The 17,576-nt window shown below is 35.9% G+C and overlaps 4 protein-coding genes and 1 long non-coding RNA gene across 5 annotated transcripts; 3 read left to right on the forward strand and 2 right to left on the reverse strand.

Moving 5' to 3' along the window:
- The first annotated feature begins 982 nt into the window (after positions 1 to 982).
- si:ch73-15b2.5 (rho guanine nucleotide exchange factor 19) lies at positions 983 to 6,718 on the forward strand. The gene is made up of 12 exons (XM_051896360.1): positions 983 to 1,323; positions 1,531 to 1,686; positions 1,801 to 1,877; positions 2,175 to 2,428; positions 2,544 to 2,704; positions 3,533 to 3,685; positions 3,791 to 3,920; positions 4,027 to 4,101; positions 4,489 to 4,581; positions 4,657 to 4,808; positions 4,939 to 5,103; positions 6,508 to 6,718. The coding sequence occupies exons 1-12, from the start codon at positions 1,190 to 1,192 to the stop codon at positions 6,548 to 6,550; spliced, it is 1,593 nt and encodes a 530-aa protein (XP_051752320.1). The 5' UTR covers positions 983 to 1,189; the 3' UTR covers positions 6,551 to 6,718.
- Positions 6,712 to 7,489, reverse strand: tomm6 (translocase of outer mitochondrial membrane 6 homolog (yeast)). Its single transcript, XM_051896384.1, has 3 exons — positions 7,252 to 7,489; positions 6,976 to 7,103; positions 6,712 to 6,883 (listed from the first exon to the last, which is right to left on the reverse strand). Exons 1-2 carry the CDS (start codon positions 7,344 to 7,346, stop codon positions 7,007 to 7,009), a joined length of 192 nt encoding a protein of 63 aa, XP_051752344.1. The 5' UTR covers positions 7,347 to 7,489; the 3' UTR covers positions 6,712 to 6,883; positions 6,976 to 7,006.
- A 71-nt stretch (positions 7,490 to 7,560) lies between these two features.
- LOC127514039 (ubiquinol-cytochrome-c reductase complex assembly factor 2) lies at positions 7,561 to 9,634 on the forward strand. Its single transcript, XM_051896383.1, has 4 exons — positions 7,561 to 7,769; positions 8,075 to 8,149; positions 8,449 to 8,518; positions 9,239 to 9,634. Exons 1-4 carry the CDS (start codon positions 7,632 to 7,634, stop codon positions 9,343 to 9,345), a joined length of 390 nt encoding a protein of 129 aa, XP_051752343.1. The 5' UTR covers positions 7,561 to 7,631; the 3' UTR covers positions 9,346 to 9,634.
- An 828-nt stretch (positions 9,635 to 10,462) lies between these two features.
- Positions 10,463 to 12,628, reverse strand: tspo (translocator protein). The gene is made up of 4 exons (XM_051896381.1): positions 12,397 to 12,628; positions 11,571 to 11,786; positions 11,290 to 11,428; positions 10,463 to 10,952 (listed from the first exon to the last, which is right to left on the reverse strand). Exons 2-4 carry the CDS (start codon positions 11,741 to 11,743, stop codon positions 10,776 to 10,778), a joined length of 489 nt encoding a protein of 162 aa, XP_051752341.1. The 5' UTR covers positions 11,744 to 11,786; positions 12,397 to 12,628; the 3' UTR covers positions 10,463 to 10,775.
- Positions 12,629 to 12,785: 157 nt separating this feature from the next.
- LOC127514045 (uncharacterized) lies at positions 12,786 to 15,320 on the forward strand. Its single transcript, XR_007930549.1, has 3 exons — positions 12,786 to 13,828; positions 14,308 to 14,466; positions 14,559 to 15,320. It is a non-coding gene; the product is annotated as an uncharacterized LOC127514045 (long non-coding RNA).
- Positions 15,321 to 17,576: the final 2,256 nt, after the last annotated feature.

The following is a 17,576-nucleotide window of genomic DNA, read 5'->3' on the forward strand; positions in this document are numbered from 1 at the left end:
TTTGGAAATTATAAAGTAGACTTAAATACCATAACCTTTATGTTCATAGTCCATCCTTGAACAATATTGTCAGTCTATTATCAGGAGTATTTCTTTTTTATCACGTTCATGATGTTGTGGTATTGTTTTATATTGTGTTTTCCATTAAAATGGAGTTGAAAGGAAAAAGTTGTTGCTGACAAAGTAGTCTACAGGAAGAATCCCATATGCCCTCAGCAGGGCAGCTACCACTACATTTTGTTGGGATGTCTGTTTTATTCTCTTATTTGTTGTCCCTTGTCTAAACGATGTGCCCCTGATGTGCCCTTTCCAGCTGTCTGTGATCTTTTGTCTACCTTTTGTCATTTTGTAATCTCTGGGTCATATATCAGTTGTTCATTCTATTTGAGAAACTCAGTTTCATCTTGTATACAGTTTAAAAACCAAATAAAAGGAAAAAGTGGTTCTTATATTTCAACTGTGAGCTTGTTCTTTTTAGTATTATTTAAGTGTAATAATTATTTGACTCCAGTAATGTCAAGTGTAAAAAATAGGGCCTAAGCATAATACTTCAAATGATTTTTTACATAAATCTGACCGGTATTTGTATTAATTAATGCTAAAATGCCTGCTTGAATCTACTTAAACTGCTTATAATATAGAGTGATTCGGTTAAATTTGACCCTGAAGCCATAATATGTATTATATAAGAAATATAAATTTTAATTATATATTAAAAATAATATTAACTTTTATTAGGAAAATTAAGTATATTTTTTAGGATCATTGAGTTATTATTTGCACATCTTAGCCTATTTATATCCACATTCACTATCATGTTTTTATTACTGTAATATGATAATGAAAATCTTGTTCCCACTATTTCATAAAAAAGATATGACATGACACTGAGACATGGCATTACATTTTCTTTATTGTTTCTTTGGGTTCAGCCAATAATAAATTAATCGTACTTGCCAAAGCAATGCCCAATCAAATGCAGCAAAATTGGTTGTGAGAAATTGGACAGGTGAGGACGCTCGGCTAAATTAGTCTGACTCACACAGATCTTAATCCAGTGGTTTGGAAAGTATTTTGGTGGCGTATTAGTATCTGCGTGTAAAAAGGTATTTTTACGGCGATAATTCAAAGTTTAAATTCAATACCACGCATAAAACCGCGAGAGAGATTAGCGTATAGGGCTCACGTCATGGAGGATGGGAGAATCTGGGCCGACAGAGATGGTGTAACTGAAGCACTAGATGCTCGTCCCGGGCTAACGTTAGATGAACACAGCCCTAAAACAAACGTGGAAGACTGTGAAGCGTCTGGAGGACTTTACAAGTATGTACTCAAAATAAATGAGTAATAAATATTAAATTAGTTTGTTATTCTAGTGTTTTAACGTGGCCTAATATAACTATTCTTATCCTGACTGTTGTTGTATTTCCTATTAGCCGCCTACCTCACAATAATCTTTTTTAAAAGCTTTAGATGGTGCCAGGATGGTGTTTCATTTTGACGACTTTTTCATTTTGACCTCTTTCTTAGTGCATCTGAAGGGTTGGCTGAAGCTCTTCGATCTGTTGCAAGCTCACAGTTATGGAATTTTATGGGGTTTTCTTTGCCCATTTCATCCCTCTTTTCTTCTGAGAGCTTCAGTCTGAAATCATCTGACATGCTTTGCTTTGAGAATGAGATGAAAAGGTAACATTTATGATACACAAAACAATAATTCAGGCATCCAGTGTTAAATAACTCAATTTCTGTCTGTACGTCAGCCTTTGCACAGAAACAAAGTAGTTATTTTTCTTGTTTCAGGGAAGATGCAATGGAAGTCGATGCACAACAAGAGGAAACGTACGTTGCAAAGTTTGAATCAGAGTACATCAACAGTTGTAAGTTTACAGATGAATCTTACAAAAACTGTCAACCAGATACTGTAGCTGGGTCACATTTCATCCAAACAATCAAAAGACCCCCAAAAAAACCAAAAAATTGCTTAAAGAAAAGTTTGTTTCAAGTTATTTTTTCTCTTTAATGAGTGGGTGAGAATGGATGGTTGGGGTCATGTAAAAAAATACTAATGGTCCTAAAAAAAAAAAAAGTTTAGTTACACAATATAATATTTATTTATCAAATACGTATAGTAACACCAAATATTGCTTTCACCTGCTCCAATTTTGTTTTCCTAGCGGTCCCTTTATATCAGGAGTATTGGATGAACTCTGTGAAGAAGGATTTACACAGAGCACAGCACACAGGACTTTCAGAATTGGTGACATCTATGCGTCTTCCCGGTCTGAAAACTCCTCCTCCTCCTTTAAGCCCGACCTCTGTGTTGAGCCCACCAGGACTACAGGCTAAGCCATACGCTCTATGGCAGGAGTTACCACAAGTAAAGGGTCTGCTGAACTCCCTCAGTGCGCAGGAGATCCAGCTTCAGGAGGTGTGTATTGCAGGATACCAACAAGACTGCTGTATGCTCGCAAAACATGATCTTGGTCTGATGTCTGATGTAAAGTTACACTACTCATCCCTCTGTTATTGTGATTTCGGGCTAGGCCATATTTGAGCTGATTGTGTCAGAGGCTTCGTATCAGAAGAGTCTGGTAGTAGCACTGAATGTGTTTCAGTGCTCAGCAGAACTCAAACAGACCCTCTCCCGTGTGCAGCATCATGTTCTGTTCTCCAACCTAAAGGACGTCTGCAGAGTCAGTGAATGGTAAGGATAAATACTTGGATAAAATAAAATGTAATACAATTTCATATATGAAAAATGCATTATGCTGCTTTTCACTTGACTCACTGATTGCTATGTCTGACTCACTGATGTCTGTATAACTAATGGTAGAAAAAAAAGTGTTAATACAAATATTATGTGAACAGTATTTATTTTATAATTTATTTAGTATTATTTATAATATAATTTTAATCTGATGATTTACATACACTACCATCAAGAAGTTTTTTTTACTTAACTTTTATTCAACAAGGCTTTAAAATGGTTTAAAGTGACAGTAAAGTCATTTTATAATGTTACAAAAGGTTTCAAACTAAATCCGTTGTTTTGAACTTTCTATTAATTGAAAAATCTTAAAATTAAAGAATATAAACAAAAAAAGTTTTTCCACAAAACTATTAAGCAACACAACTGTTTTAAACATGGATAATTATAAGCAATGTTACTTGAGTTTCTGAAGGATCATGTGACACTGAAAACTGGAGAAATGGCTGCTGAAAATTTGCAATCACAGAAGTATATTACATTTTAAAATATATTAAAATAGAAACGGTAGTTTTAAATAACATTTCACAGTATTTTTTTGCTCTATTTGTCATATAATGGCTGCTGAAAATTCAGCTTTGCCATCACAGGGTGCAGGGTAACTTACATTTTAAAATATTTTAAATAGGAAACATTTCACTTCCCCCTTTTTTTTTTTTTTTTTAAATCTGTGTTTGACCAAATAAATGCAGTCTTGGTGAGTGTGTGTATGTGCATGTGTATATAATCATAATTAAATATTACTTTTATTTTTGGTTTATTTAGGATTCTGCAGGACCTGGAGTCCCATCTCAGGCAGGATGTGGTGATGTCGCGGGTTGGTGATATAGTTTTGAAACACCAGCAAGACTTCCAACAAGTCTATGTGCCATACATCACTAACATAATGTACCAGGAGGCCGTCATCACTCAGCTGCTGTTTGTTCCATTTTCATATTTCTTCCAAATTGAACACATAATTCAATTTAATATTATAGATTTGGCATGGTAGTGTTCTAATTACCATTTTTCATTTCCAACCAGGCAGGGCAACAGAAAATTTGCGCTGATCCTGAAGAAACTAGAGAAAGATCCACAATGCCAGAGACAGACGCTCAAGTCTTTTTTGATTCTTCCTTTTCAGAGGATCACACGGATGACGCTCTTACTTGAGGTTGGCTTTCCTTTATACAGCCCCAGGAGATGTGTAGACTCTTCAGAGAAAATCCTGTTAACATCTTTATTTTGTGAACATGAATGGTTTGTGTTATTTGGCTTAGAACATCCTCAAGAGAGCTAAAGGTGTTTGTCTTAATGTCTCTAATTTGACGGAAGCCATTGAAGCTGTGCGTAAGGTAGGCTGTCATGCTTTGCTTTTATTATAATAATAAATGCCCCTATCTTTATCTATAAATTAAATATAAATTATTATCAGCCTTGCATATTAATTGATTACATGCTGATCAGTATTATATACTGTATGGAAGCTTGTTTCCGCCACAAAATAATTTATTAAAAAAAAAAAAAAAAAAAGTTAATTGCGACCTTTTTATCTCACAATTCTGAGGGGAAAAAAGTCAGAATTGCAAGATATAAACTTGAAATTCTTACTTTCTTGCAATTGCAAGGGGAAAATTTTTTTTTTTTTTTTTTTGGCAGAAACAAGCTTCCGTAATTAGATGTAATTCATCTGTTGCTTTACAAATTAATAAATTTGTAATTTCATAAATCTGATTGTGTAGATAGTGGAGGAGTGTGACAGAAGTGTCCAACAAATGAAGAGGACAGAGCTGCTTGTTTGTTTGGACAAGTTAGTGGACTTTGGAAATGTCAAGGTATAAAGCCTTAATGTATTTCTTATTTTTCTGCTGTCATATTTTTAAACCAGTTTTCTTTCTGTTCTCAATCAGTCCATTCCATTAATCACCAGAGGGCGTCATTTGATTCAAGAGGGAACTTTGAAGCAACTAATTGTTGGTGGCAATCACAAAGTCTCTGTAGTCTCTCGCAAAGATGTATACATACATCTTTTCAATGATCTTTTGCTCCTCTCTGTTAGAAGGTATGATCTGATGGAATGTTTTTATAATTTCATTGACCCTCTGCCTCTGTTTTTTTTTTTTTTATGTTAAATTACAATCACCTAGTTTTGGTATCCAGTGTTATTGTTGTCCAATTTATACTCCACTTAGTGGAAACAGGTTTGTTGTGCAGGACCATGCACTATTTCCTGATAATGTGCGCGTAGAGGAAATCAAAACAACGATTTTGGGACTACCCCCTGAATCCCTCCTGCTCCATCTGACTAAGAACCACAATAGATCTTCCACCGCCCTGATATTTGCTGCACGCACACGGTAACTTGCACTACACAATATAATCCATTGCCAAGACAAGCCAATACAGGGGTTGGACAATGAGACTGAAACCACAATAATTTGTTAGTAAGGTGTAGGGCCTCCTTTTGCGGCCAATACAGCATCAATTTGTCTTGGGAATGACAGATACTAGTCCTTCACAGTGGCCAGAGGGATTTGAGCCATTCCTATTCCAGAACAGTGGCCAGGACACTGTGATGCTGGTGGAGGAAAACGTTTTCTGACTTGCTCCTCCAAAATACCCCAAAGTGGCCCAAAAATATTTAGATCCGGTGAGTGTGTAGGCCATGGGAGATGTTCAACTTCACTTTCATGTCCATCAAACCATTCTGTCACAAGTCTTGCTGTATGTAATGGTGCATTATCATGCTGATACACAGCTCCCCCTTCAGGGTACAATGTTTAAACCATTAGGTGCACATGGTCCTCCAGAATGGTTCAGTGGTCCCTGGCAGTGACACGCCCATCAAGCACAGTAGGGAATGCCATGATATTGCAGCCCAAACCATCACTGATCCATCCTCATGCTTCACTCTGGGCAGCAACAGTCTGGGTGTTAATCATCTTTGGCGCTTCTCCACGCTGTAACTCCCACAAATGTGGGAAAGACGGTGAAGGTGGACTCATCAGAGAACAATATGTTTCACATTGTCCTCAGCCCAAGGTCTGCCCAACATTTGGCAGTGGCACGAGTAATCAAAGGTTTAACTATAGCAGCCCGATCATGAATATTGACTCTGTGAAACTCCCGACTAACAGTTTTGGTGGAAACAGGAGAGTAGAGAGGTGTACATTTAATTCTGCAGTGAGTTGGGCAGCTGTGGTTTTATATTATTATTATTATTATTATTATTATTATTATTATTATTTTATTTTTTATTTTTTTTTGATACAATCCAGGTTAGTACCTGGACGTCCCTTTCAGTCAGCTTCCTCTTGCATCAACAGTTGCAGTAACTCCTGTTGGATGTGGTTCATCCTATGTGGTGGTATGCCAGCATTATCCTGGATACCATAGCTCTCGATACACCACAAGAATTGCTGTCCTGTTCACAGATGAGCCAGCAAGAGATACGCACCAACAATTTGTCCGCTTTTGAACTGATACGTCTCCCATTATGTTGTGTGGATTGCAATATTTTATGTACAGCTGTGCTATTGCTCTGCTAATTCAACCTTCAGACTCGGCTTACTGATAGAATGTAAATCAGTGAAGATTGGCCACATATATAGGCATGAAAGGCCAGTGTTTTTAGTTTCATTGTCCAACCCCAGTATTTATTATCTTGCGCATTGTTTATCTTGAACGAACATTTTGGTTTGAAAAATATAATATTCTTGTGTAAGGTAATATCTAAAATTGTAATACTTATGTGTCCTCAGGTTAGAAAAAGAGACCTGGATCAAAGTTTTGTCTTCAAAATAAGGGACTGCACGTGTGGAAATGCTATGTAAAAGGATACTAAGACATCAAAATATGCATTATAAAGTGCTTTAAAATATAAATAATGGACTTTTTAATTTTCTTGAATATTGTTCCAATATTATGTATATTTTAGATTTATTCACAAATAAATGGCTATAGGCAACTGTTTCAACATGAGCTTTATTTCAACAAAACACAAAGAAATCTACACGAGAAATCTACAATTGTAATCATCCAATTGCTGGGATTTTATTTATTCCCTTAAGTGTCGAATGGGCTTGTTCAACAAGACCCACTGTAGAAAATGTCTCTGTTCTTCCATTTCAGCACCACCTATTTTGAGAAGAGAAAATAAGAGTTAAGTCTCGGACCTGTTTTTGAAGGATGGGAGTGAACAATGCTCTCAAATGTTTTTGCTGTTTCACCTGCAAGTCCTTTTTTGTTGTTGTTCGGGAGCTACGTGACTGGCTGAGGAGACATTAAGTCGAAATCTGAGAGGTTTCTTGCGACCCAAACACCCGCTGCAAATAAACCCAGGTTTACAAGGAGATTCCTGTAACAATAAAACAAAGGAGACCATCACAAATGCTGGCAAGATATTTAAAAGGATACATTTGAACATCATTTCCGATATGAGTTGTAGCAGCAGTACTGTTCGTGTCGTTTCAAGCTTTGGTAGAGAATTTACAACAGTAACAAACCTTCTGAAGTCATTTCTGTCCGCTGCAAAACGGCAAGCTGAGCTTATCCAGCCCATGACACCACCTGATTTCCCATCTGCTTTCTTTCCGCTCATTTTATGTTACTAAATTATTCTTTTAGTGTCGTGGCGGTACTAAATTAGTATTAGCCGAGGAAGCAGAGGGTCTTTGATATTACCTTGAGATTTCTACGGCAAACCACGAGGTTAACAGTATGGCACTACGGATCCTCAACTGGGACAAACCGTATTAAGAGACGGGCGATTTTCTCTATGAGGAATTCGATTTAGAAACGCCGTAGCATTTGACCCTCCACGGCTTACAGATTTTCAGCACAGTGCAGTTGTGAAACACCACCTACAAATTTCTATACGTAAAACATGTCTGCCACCAGATACCGTCGATTTCTAAAGCTATGCGAGGAATGGCCAAAGGACGAGTCAAAGAAAGGGCGAGATTTAGGAACATTTTTACGCCAAAGAGTCGCTAGTGCTTTCCGAGAAGGAGAAAATACACAGGTAGGGGAGTTACTAAGTGAATTACTGCACGTTTTACCCTTGTGGCAGATTTTGCATGTCGACGAGTCAGATGTCATCTTTCATATTATGTGCAGCGGTATTCAGGCTTTCATTAGACAGTCATGTTATTTTGCTGGATATGTTAGAGAAGCTCTTACTGTAGCATGTACTTGAAGGTTTGTTATCTCTAGCTCAGTGTAGAGTGTTTTTTTCTTGTAAAGATTCCTTCTAAAAAAAAAAAAAACTATTTTAAGCAGCAATACAAATATCTTATGCAACATTGTGTCTTATATGTCTCAATTTAGATTTCAGACCCAGAGAGATGTGATCAGATGTATGAAAGTCTGGCTCGCATCAACAGTAATATGTACAAAGAAAAGGTGAGTGAAATTTCCTAAAAGATCTTCTAGATCTAAACGTTTATATTTACATTATATTTTAACTGGCTGTCATCTTTAGAAATATTGTTTTTTTTTTTGTTTTTTTTTTGTATCTTTACTTTCTTTGAAAGAGATTCATAGCATGCATATTCTGTAGAGACTGGAATATTTATCAAAACATCTTTCCTCACATTTTTGTTATTGTAGAATGTCTTTAATTTAGTTGATTTAATTAACGCAAACCTCATTAAATACATTTGACAGCATCATAATATTTTTGTCTGTTTGTTTGTTTTTAGTTTCCACGAGTGAAAGATACAAGTTTTACAGGTGTGACAGTGGAGGAGTGCCGAATACTGTTGGCAACAGGTGAGGATTTCTTAAAATTGTCTGAATTTTTTAGAAAAAAAGTGATATTGTGAAATATAATTACAATTTAAAATAACTGTTTTCTATGTTAAAATGTAATTTTATTCCTGTGATGGTAAAGCTGAATTTTCAGCATCATTATTCCAGTCTTCAGTGTCAAATGATCTTTTAGAAATCATTCTAGTATGCTGATTTGGTACTCAAGAAACATTTCATTATCTTCAAAAGAGTGCTGCTTAATATGTTTGTGTAAACAGTGATGCATTTTTTTTTTTTTTTCCAGGATTCTTTAGAAAGTAAAAACTGCATTTATTTGGATTAGCATTTTTTTGTAACATTGTAAAAGTCTCTACTGTCACTTTTGATCAATTTAATGTGTCTTTGTTGAATAAACCTATCAATTTCTTAAATTATTAAAATCTTAATGACTCCAAACTTGAGTAGTTTATAAAAACTTGTTTAAATCTTAAATGTAAAGTTCTAGTCTGTATTGACATTCAGCATCATGTAACATCTCATAATCTAGTGAGAAGAGGAAAAAAATGTATATTATTTTTGAATTAGAGAGGAAATATTGTTGGATTGTATTGTGAATTTTCACTATAAGAGCAGTTTGTTTAGATCACCTTTACATTTCATGTCAAAGTAATGGTTCATTAACGCTCATTTTATGTGTACTATTACCATATAGAAATTACAAAAATAAGCTTTCTTTTGCAGGAAACATGCAGCAAACAGATGAGGAGAAGAAGGGATTGTGGAAGACACTAATGGAGCGCTTCTCCTCCAAACCTGAAGATGGACCCCCTGAAAAAGCTGAAAAATAATCATCGTACTGTACAGATCTTATTCCTCTTTGCACTTTTTCAAAAATAAAACAATTAAGGTGTGTATGTAAATCTTCACTTCTAACAACTGTAGCTCTCTTCATGTTGATGGTTGAACAGAAACTTCCAAGAAATAAAATGGATGGTTTCATTTGGAGAGCTGTGTTAAAGTTGAAGAAATGTGATTATTCAGGAAAAACAATATTCAGTTTTATAGATTATTACTTGCATATTATTTCTCTTGAATCCATAATGCAAATAAATACTTTTTGTATTTACCATAAAACAACCCAGTGTGTTTTATGATTCCACTGATTAAAAGCCATTCTGAATTATGTACATTCTTTAAAAAACATTCTCAAACTGTTTTTACACGCTTAATTTTATTATCTTTTAGACTGTATTTTCTTCTAGATGTTCAATCCTGTTTTACACATGTAGTCATGGGGGAGTTAAAGGGGACGTTAACCCAAAAAAGAAAAATCTGTCATCATCATTAACTCACCCTCAAGTTGTTCCAAACCTGTATAAATTTCTTTCTTCTGCTGAACACAAATGAATATACTTTGAAGAATGTTTGTAATCAAACAGTTCCATAGAATTTTCCCCCCCATACTATGGAAGTTAATGGTGCCTTTTTTTGGTTACAAACCTTCAAAATTTTAAAACTTTAAGGCAGATTCGCTCAAGAAAATACTATGCAAAAGAAAAATCAAGCTTTTGTTTTCATTAATTCCCTCAATGTCATTGGGGGTTATATATTTATTACTTAAAGTCTAAAATAAAACAGAAATGTATTTAATTTCCATTTTAACAATCCATCTTAATTTAAAGTTTGTGAAATTTTGTATTTTAGGATTAGGATGAAATGACATCTGAAGTGCATTAATAGAAAGTTGCATAGACAAGTGAAATAACATAAAGCTTAGTGCACACTCGTGAATTTTCTGGCAGATATTGATAATATGATCTATACTATGGCAAAATATGTTCACGAAAGATAGATGATAAAAACCTACCCTGCCTGACCACCACCCTTGCACAGCCACAAAGGTTCATGACCAGACCTTGGTGTTTAAAATAGAATCTACATTGTAACTGAATTTCCTTTCAAACAGTCATTAAAACATTTTTATTCATAAAAATAGGAAAGGAAGCAAGCAAACAAAACATTTTTCTGTTATTAAACATTTTGAGTTGGAAGAACCTATAAACTGATCTGTGTAAAATGCTGAACTTAAGTGAAGAGATGATGGAAGCATTAGAACATTCTCATTTTATTGCCTTTACTGCTCTTAATTAAGACATTGTGAATTTTCTGATATTATAAACTTGTAAGTAAAAATAAACAAAATGCTTCATTATTAAACAGTAACTTCACTTCTAATCAGTTGTGTTAGTTAAAATAGTGTTAGTTTTTATTGGCCTCTTTAGTCGTCTTTTTTGGGATCAGGATTGTCTCTCCAAATGCAGTAGTTGAGGCTGGTAGCAAGGCAGAGCCAGGCCATGTATGGGACCATGAGCAGTGTTGCAGTGCGGCTGATGGGATACCAAGACACCATTGTTGCTGCCACTGTGCCATTCAGCATCAGTAGCTCTATCAGTGCCTAGATATGAAAGAAGAACCGAACAAACTTGAAGGTAGCTTGAAAAATCTGTTGAACCCCTGACACAGTACTATAGAGTTTCAGTCAAGTATGTCTCCACAAAAATCTCTGATATTATCTCATTCCTATATGCAGAGAAACTGGTTCCTGGTTTACCTTTAAAGTACAGTAGGCAACATTTGAAGTGGATCAAAAAAGTTAATCAAAGTTGTCCTAAGAAGAAGGTTTTAGGACAACTTTGATTGAAGGTTTTGATCCACTTCAAATGTTGACTACTATAGTTTCTCTGTATTTTAACTAAACAATATGAATTTTGAACCTCAGAGTAATGTCTCACCAGTTTAATCTTGTGTGCTCCAAAGAAGATGGGGGTCCAGGCCCAATTAAGTGCCAGCTGCAACCCATAGAGCCCCAGTGGCACCATTGCATCCTGGGTGAAGCCTCCGAGCTCTTTCCACACAAGGTATGAACCATAGCTTTAAAAAAGAAAAACTATTATTTACACCATCTGGAGGTTTTTTTTAGTTATTTATTAACTTTTAAACTTAACTACAACTTCCTTTAAAGCTTTAAATGCATAACTGGCGGATTTAATAAGCGGCCACTGTTTGAACTAACCCCATGCCAGTGTAGAGAGTGGTCCACACCACTGGAAAGGCAGCATTAGGTGGCCTCCATGAGGGTTTATTGAGCGTGGTGTACCATGTCTTCACCTCCCTCCGTGTGATGAGACCTCCAAATATCCCACCAACATGTGGCAGGGCAGTCAAACTCAGCATAGGAATCCACATTATTTCAATGCAAACTGGCGAATGCAGGTTTCTTAGCAGTTGCCTATGAACATACACAGTTTTAGCGTAATTGCTATGCACCCTTATTGTCTGTATAACTAATATGTAGTAATAAATATATATATAAAAAACAGTAAAATAAGTAAAACACTCAAATATAATACTATTTTGCTATATCTGTTGGGTAAATATGTAAACAAAAAATAATAAAAAATAAAAAAAAGATTTTGTTGAAATGCGTTCGAAATAAACGCCTGTTTGGCGCAGGTTATCAAATTTGTTATTAATAAATATGCTATTTTTTCGGTTTTAAATTAATTTGAATGAACTTCCAACAATGGAATCACTGAATCAAGTTTAGGTTCATTGACAGTTCAGTTTGTCCTACTATGAGAGCGACTCGACGCACATAGCCTATGACTCTCAAAACTGTATTTTTAAAAGTGAAGATGGTGATGAGAATGTTGCATATAACACATATAGACAGTATTCCTTTCGTACAAACAGCATGAGTGGTTGCAAAATGTTAGTCACGCGCTCAGCAGAACATTATTTAACGCGCGCTACAGAATTTTGTTTACGATTTTAAACGACGCACTTATCAGAGAAAAGCAGTTGCGTGTTTTACTAAATAACGACGCTGTTGCCTTTACCTGACAGGTCGAAGAGCTGCTCGATGTTATGTGAAGACAAGTCTCGATGGCCTCCTATGACCGGAATGATCTTGCAATCATGATATAACTTTGTGTAACAGACAGTGGGCGTGCAAGAAGGACTAGGCTGCTCTAGTGTAGAAACAATGCTACTGAAACGTTGGCCACTAGAGAGAGTCATATAAACATCTGCCGCTTCCTCGTGTTGTGAAACGATCAGCATAGTAATGCGAGAATGGTGTTCAAGAAGATCAACGCGGCGCTGCGCTGGATCAGACGTCCGTTTTCATCACTGAATATACCACTGAAAATTAGCTTTGATGTGTCAAAAATCAAGTAGTCCCAAAAAGCTGGCAAATCGACGACGACTGCCACGAAGTCGACAACAGAACCCCGTCAATAACATTGAAATAAGATTGTTTTAAATATAATCAGACTATATAAATATCTGTTGTGTAATTATTTGTAATGCAGGACTGAATGAATTTTGTGCAAATTAACACCAAGATCGAACCATTTTTATTCCCTTGTTCCAGTTGGGTAAGAGCACCAAGGAAACGTGCAACATGCAGAATGTACAGTTACAGACTATGAAAACGACTCCCTCTGTAGGCTACTTACATGTGTTTAATAGACTGCTTCTAGAAGAAATAGTTATTTTCTTTTAAAACCTTCCCAAGCCAAGTGGTTTACCTGTAGACATTTAACATATAACATGAACACTGCGATTGAGTGATATTTTATGTTTTTTTTTTATTTGCCTATTGTAATTTATTAAAAACATTATTTTAGCTGAAACTAAATGACTTTAACAAGTATGTTATGTCATTATTTTGTGAAAGCAATTTCAATTCATTAAAATTGAGTTAGATGTGTGTTTGCAATCAAGACCAATCTCACCAATGATTGATGATGAATTTTTATTTTCATTTTTATAAATAAAATGAAACTGTTTATGTTATGTGTATGCGTTATGTATAGTGACATTAAAAACTAAAATGTTCAAGATTACATTCTAAACATGCTGTAATAAAAATGCTTTTGGCAGCAATGGTAGCAAAAATGAACGCCTTATTGTCTATATATAGTATGTATATAGTGCAACTGTATTTTTGTTTGTATTTTAACTATACATCATTTCATCTCCTGCCATACAGTGCAGGAATTACAATAAAGCCACTGCAGCCGTTTAACCTTTATGACATCATAAAAGGAATTCTCAGGAATGTCTCTTTAAAACATACTAACAGCAGATGAGAGTATTTTACTGATGAGAGACTTATAATCAATCGCAAGTGAACACAAGTGAGTTAAGAGAGCAATATTTGCATGATTATATACTTTTTAATGAATTCCTATGATTGTTCCCAGTCCGGGCCAGAGGATGAGCAGCCTTCTAACATTCCATCACCTCAAATAGGCCTGCATAATGGTATGAATACATGATTTCCTGTTTAAAGTGGTTGATTTAAACTAAGCAAATTATCGAGCATAAGCTTTAAACCAACTATTTTTGACTAATATTGACAAAAAAAGTTTTCAGTAATTCATCCAAAATGCTGTGCAATAAATATGAATTATGAATATGACATTTTTAATCATGTTTCTTACCTCTATCTACACACTGTAAAAATTATTGTTGGATTAACTTAAAAAAGTAAGAAACTTGGTTGCCTTAACATTTTGAGTTCATTGAAATAAAAAAAATGTAGTTAATACAATGAAGGAGATTGGTTTAATCAACATAAACTCAAAATAGTATGTTTTCTGAACTACATAAATTATCTAAGCTGTTTTAACAACAACAACAAAAATGCTGTAATAACAATAATTTTTTACAGTTTACATCAGTCATTTAAATCTGATTTAAAGATTTTTGCTTGTTTCATTAAATGACGTGTAATTTTTAAGGACCTGCCATGACCAAAAATGACCTCATGCTACCTCCATGCCCACCTCCACCTCCTCCCTCACCGGATTACGGAGATGAGGTGGAATCTACCAGCCACAATAAGGCCCTTCCAAGATCTGATGCGATTGAGACTCATTGTGGTGTTATCACACCTGAAAGTAATTTCTTAGCATTAATATCACACCAATGTTGTAGTTTATCAGTATAAGAGAGATAAATATATTCGTATGCTTATGTTTTTCATGTTTAGATTTGATCTGGGATCCTCCAAATCTGCAGGAGCTTGGTCCAATAAAATTTGTAGGTGTTTACAACCTTCCACCAGCCTTCTGGCCAGCCAGCTTAATGGATAGGTTGAAGAATCTTGGCATTAATGTGGATGGGACAAACAAAGCTGATGACAGCAGCACCATACCAAATCTATCCTCCTCTGTGCCACATAATATGATTGAGGAGCTTCATGACAATTTGGATTTCGCAACACCTGAGGATTTCTTTAAAATACTAGACCTCTCTTTTGACACACACGATGGACAGACTGAGATTGCTGCCATCACAGGGCAGGAAGAGGACAAGCATCAGCTGCCCCTCAGTCCTGGTGTCATGGAAGCTGCAGCCACTGATTCTGAGGAAATTCTGCCTTATTTCACAGGCTCACGAAAGAGAAAGAGGGCTATTTACTCTGACAATGAGTTCTCTCCTGCTACTGCTGAGAGTTTTGAGATGCTTGATGATTTTGAGCTCTTTTGAGCCTCCACATGCAAAGCCTCGACTGGACTCCAGTGAAGACCTTCTCACTACTCTTTGTCATGCTATCTACTTTATACGATTAAAGCAATGTCTGTGGCAATCATCTGGGGATTTTGACATTCAAAAATGTCATATCTGCTACTTAGTATATAAAATGAGCTCAGAGAGTTGCATATCACATTTCGGTAACACTTTACAATAAGGTCTTATTTGTTAAAATTATTTAATGCATTATGAACTGCATGAGCAATATAATTTTACAGCATTTATTAATCTTTGTTAATGTTTATAAATAAAAAATACAGTTGTTGAGGGTTTGTTCATGTTAGTTCACAGTGAATAAACTAACGTTAACTGATATGTTACCAGTATCTCACAAAAGTGAGTACACCCCTCACATTTCAGCAACCATTTTAGTATATCTTCTCAAGCGACTACAATACTATAGAAATGAAAATTGTATATACTTTAGAGTAGTCAATGTGCTGCTTGTATAGTAGTCCAGATTTACTGTCCTCTAAAAATAACTCAACATACAGCCATTATTGTCTAAATAACTGGCAACAAAAGTGAGTACACCCTAAGTGAACATGTCAAAACTGTGGCCAAAGTGTCAATATTTTGTGTGAGAACCATTGTTATTTAGAACTACCTTAATCCTTCTGGGCATGGAATTCACCGGAGCTGCACAGGTTGTTGCTGGGATCCTCTTCCATTTCTCCATAATGACATCATGGAGCTGCTGGATGTTAGACACATGGCGCTTCTCCACCTTCCGCTTGAGGATGCCCCACGGGTGCTCAATAGGGTTCAGGTCTGGAGACATACTTGGTCACTCCATCACCCTCACCTTCAGCTTCCTCAGCAAGGCAGTGGTCATCTTGGCGGTGTGTTTGGGGTCATTATCATGTTGGAAAACTGCCGTTCGGGCCTGTTTCTGAAGGGATGACATCATGTTCTGCTTCAGAATGTCACAGTACATGTTGGAATCCATGTTCCCCTCAATGAAGTGCAGTTCCTCAGTCCCAGCAGCACTCATGCAGCCTCAGACTATGATACTACCACCACCATGCTAGGCAAGACACAATTTTCTTGGTACTGAGGAGTAGCCACACATGCTGGACACCATTGGAGTCAAACAAGTTTATCTTAGTCTCATCAGACCACAGGACATGGTTCCAGTAATTCACGCTCTTGGACAGGTTGTCTTCAGCAAACTGTTTGCAGGCTTTCTTGTGAGCCAGCTTCAGAAGAGGCTTCTTTCTGGGACGACAGCCATGCAAACCGACTTGTTGCAGTGTGTGGCGTATGGTCTGAGCACTGACAAGCTGACCTTCTGCTTCTGCAACCTCTAAAGCAATGCTGGCAGCACTCATGCATCTGTTTTTTGAAGCCAGCTTCTGCACCTGACGCACAACACGAGGACTCAACTACTTTGATTGACCCTTGCAAGGCCTGTTCCGAGTGGAACCTGTCTTGGAAAACCTCTGTATGACCCTGGCCACTGTGCTGTAACTGTTTCAAGGTGTTACCGATCTTCTTATAGCCTAGGCCAACTTTGTGGAGAGCAACAATTCTAATTCTCAAATCCTCAGAGAGTTCTTTGCCATGAGGTGCCATGTTGAACATTCAGTGGTCAGTATGAGAGAATTGTACTCAAAGCACCAAATTTTAACTGCTCTAATACAAGATACGCAAATTTGTATGTTCCTGTCGAGCAGACAAAAAACATGAACATGATGAATAGGACATGTGGCTTTGCATGGTTAAAAGATGTAGAGCTGTTATCACTTAGGGTGTACTCACTTTTGTTGCCAGCTATTTTGACAATAATGGCTGTATGTTAAGTTATTTTCAGAGGACAGTAAATCTATACTGCTATACAAGCAGCCCATTGGCTGCTCTAAAATATATACAAGTTTCATTTCTATAGTATTGTCCCTTGAGAAGATATACTAAAATAGTTACTGAAATGTAAGGGGTGTACTCACTTTTGTGATATATATATATATATATATATATATATATATATATATATTAATATTTTGAAAACTGTGTCCTGTGTATTCAAGCCAAGGCCTGATGAAAATATTTTGGTACTTCTTAGGCTACTTGATGGTAAAAATATAATATATATATATATATTTTTGTAGAAAATGGTATCAGTATTTTTCAAAAATGTATGAAACTAAAATCAATATATGTAGTCTCTAAAAACTTGGTAAATGTGTAAAATATTTATCTTTTTATCACAGACTAGAGACTCACATACAAATGGCCCTGAGATTTGTTTTTTTCTTCACATTTATGCAGTTAAATTTTTATTCTTCTTCAATAAACTGTTGGACAGTTGATCATAAACTAAGTAATGAATATTGAACAGTTACAAACGATTCAGAAATGAAAGCTTTAACCATTTCTCTAATCGAAAAACACCTGTTTGACAGAATGCTGAATGTATAAAACCAATAAGATTTTGATTAGTCTGTCTTAAATGACAGCAAGGTGGATTTAAATA

This window comes from Ctenopharyngodon idella, chromosome 6, assembly GCF_019924925.1.
Source record: "Ctenopharyngodon idella isolate HZGC_01 chromosome 6, HZGC01, whole genome shotgun sequence".
NCBI lineage: Eukaryota > Metazoa > Chordata > Actinopteri > Cypriniformes > Xenocyprididae > Ctenopharyngodon > Ctenopharyngodon idella.

Excerpts from the sequence above, each read along its gene's own strand:
- LOC127514039 (XM_051896383.1), top strand. The coding sequence starts at position 7,632 with ATGTCTGCCACCAGATACCGTCGATTTCTAAAGCTATGCGAGGAATGG. Across the intron at positions 7,770-8,074 it reads GAGAAGGAGAAAATACACAG|ATTTCAGACCCAGAGAGATG; the intron begins GTAGGGGAGTTA and ends GTCTCAATTTAG. Across the intron at positions 8,519-9,238 it reads CCGAATACTGTTGGCAACAG|GAAACATGCAGCAAACAGAT; the intron begins GTGAGGATTTCT and ends TTTCTTTTGCAG.
- tspo (XM_051896381.1), bottom strand. The coding sequence starts at position 11,743 with ATGTGGATTCCTATGCTGAGTTTGACTGCCCTGCCACATGTTGGTGGG. Across the intron at positions 11,429-11,570 it reads ACTCTCTACACTGGCATGGG|CTATGGTTCATACCTTGTGT; the intron begins GTTAGTTCAAAC and ends TCTTTTTTAAAG. Across the intron at positions 10,953-11,289 it reads GAGCACACAAGATTAAACTG|GCACTGATAGAGCTACTGAT; the intron begins GTGAGACATTAC and ends TTTCATATCTAG.
- si:ch73-15b2.5 (XM_051896360.1), top strand. The coding sequence starts at position 1,190 with ATGGAGGATGGGAGAATCTGGGCCGACAGAGATGGTGTAACTGAAGCA. Across the intron at positions 2,705-3,532 it reads GTCTGCAGAGTCAGTGAATG|GATTCTGCAGGACCTGGAGT; the intron begins GTAAGGATAAAT and ends TGGTTTATTTAG. Across the intron at positions 5,104-6,507 it reads ATATTTGCTGCACGCACACG|GTTAGAAAAAGAGACCTGGA; the intron begins GTAACTTGCACT and ends ATGTGTCCTCAG.
- tomm6 (XM_051896384.1), bottom strand. The coding sequence starts at position 7,346 with ATGAGCGGAAAGAAAGCAGATGGGAAATCAGGTGGTGTCATGGGCTGG. Across the intron at positions 7,104-7,251 it reads GACAGAAATGACTTCAGAAG|GAATCTCCTTGTAAACCTGG; the intron begins GTTTGTTACTGT and ends TTATTGTTACAG.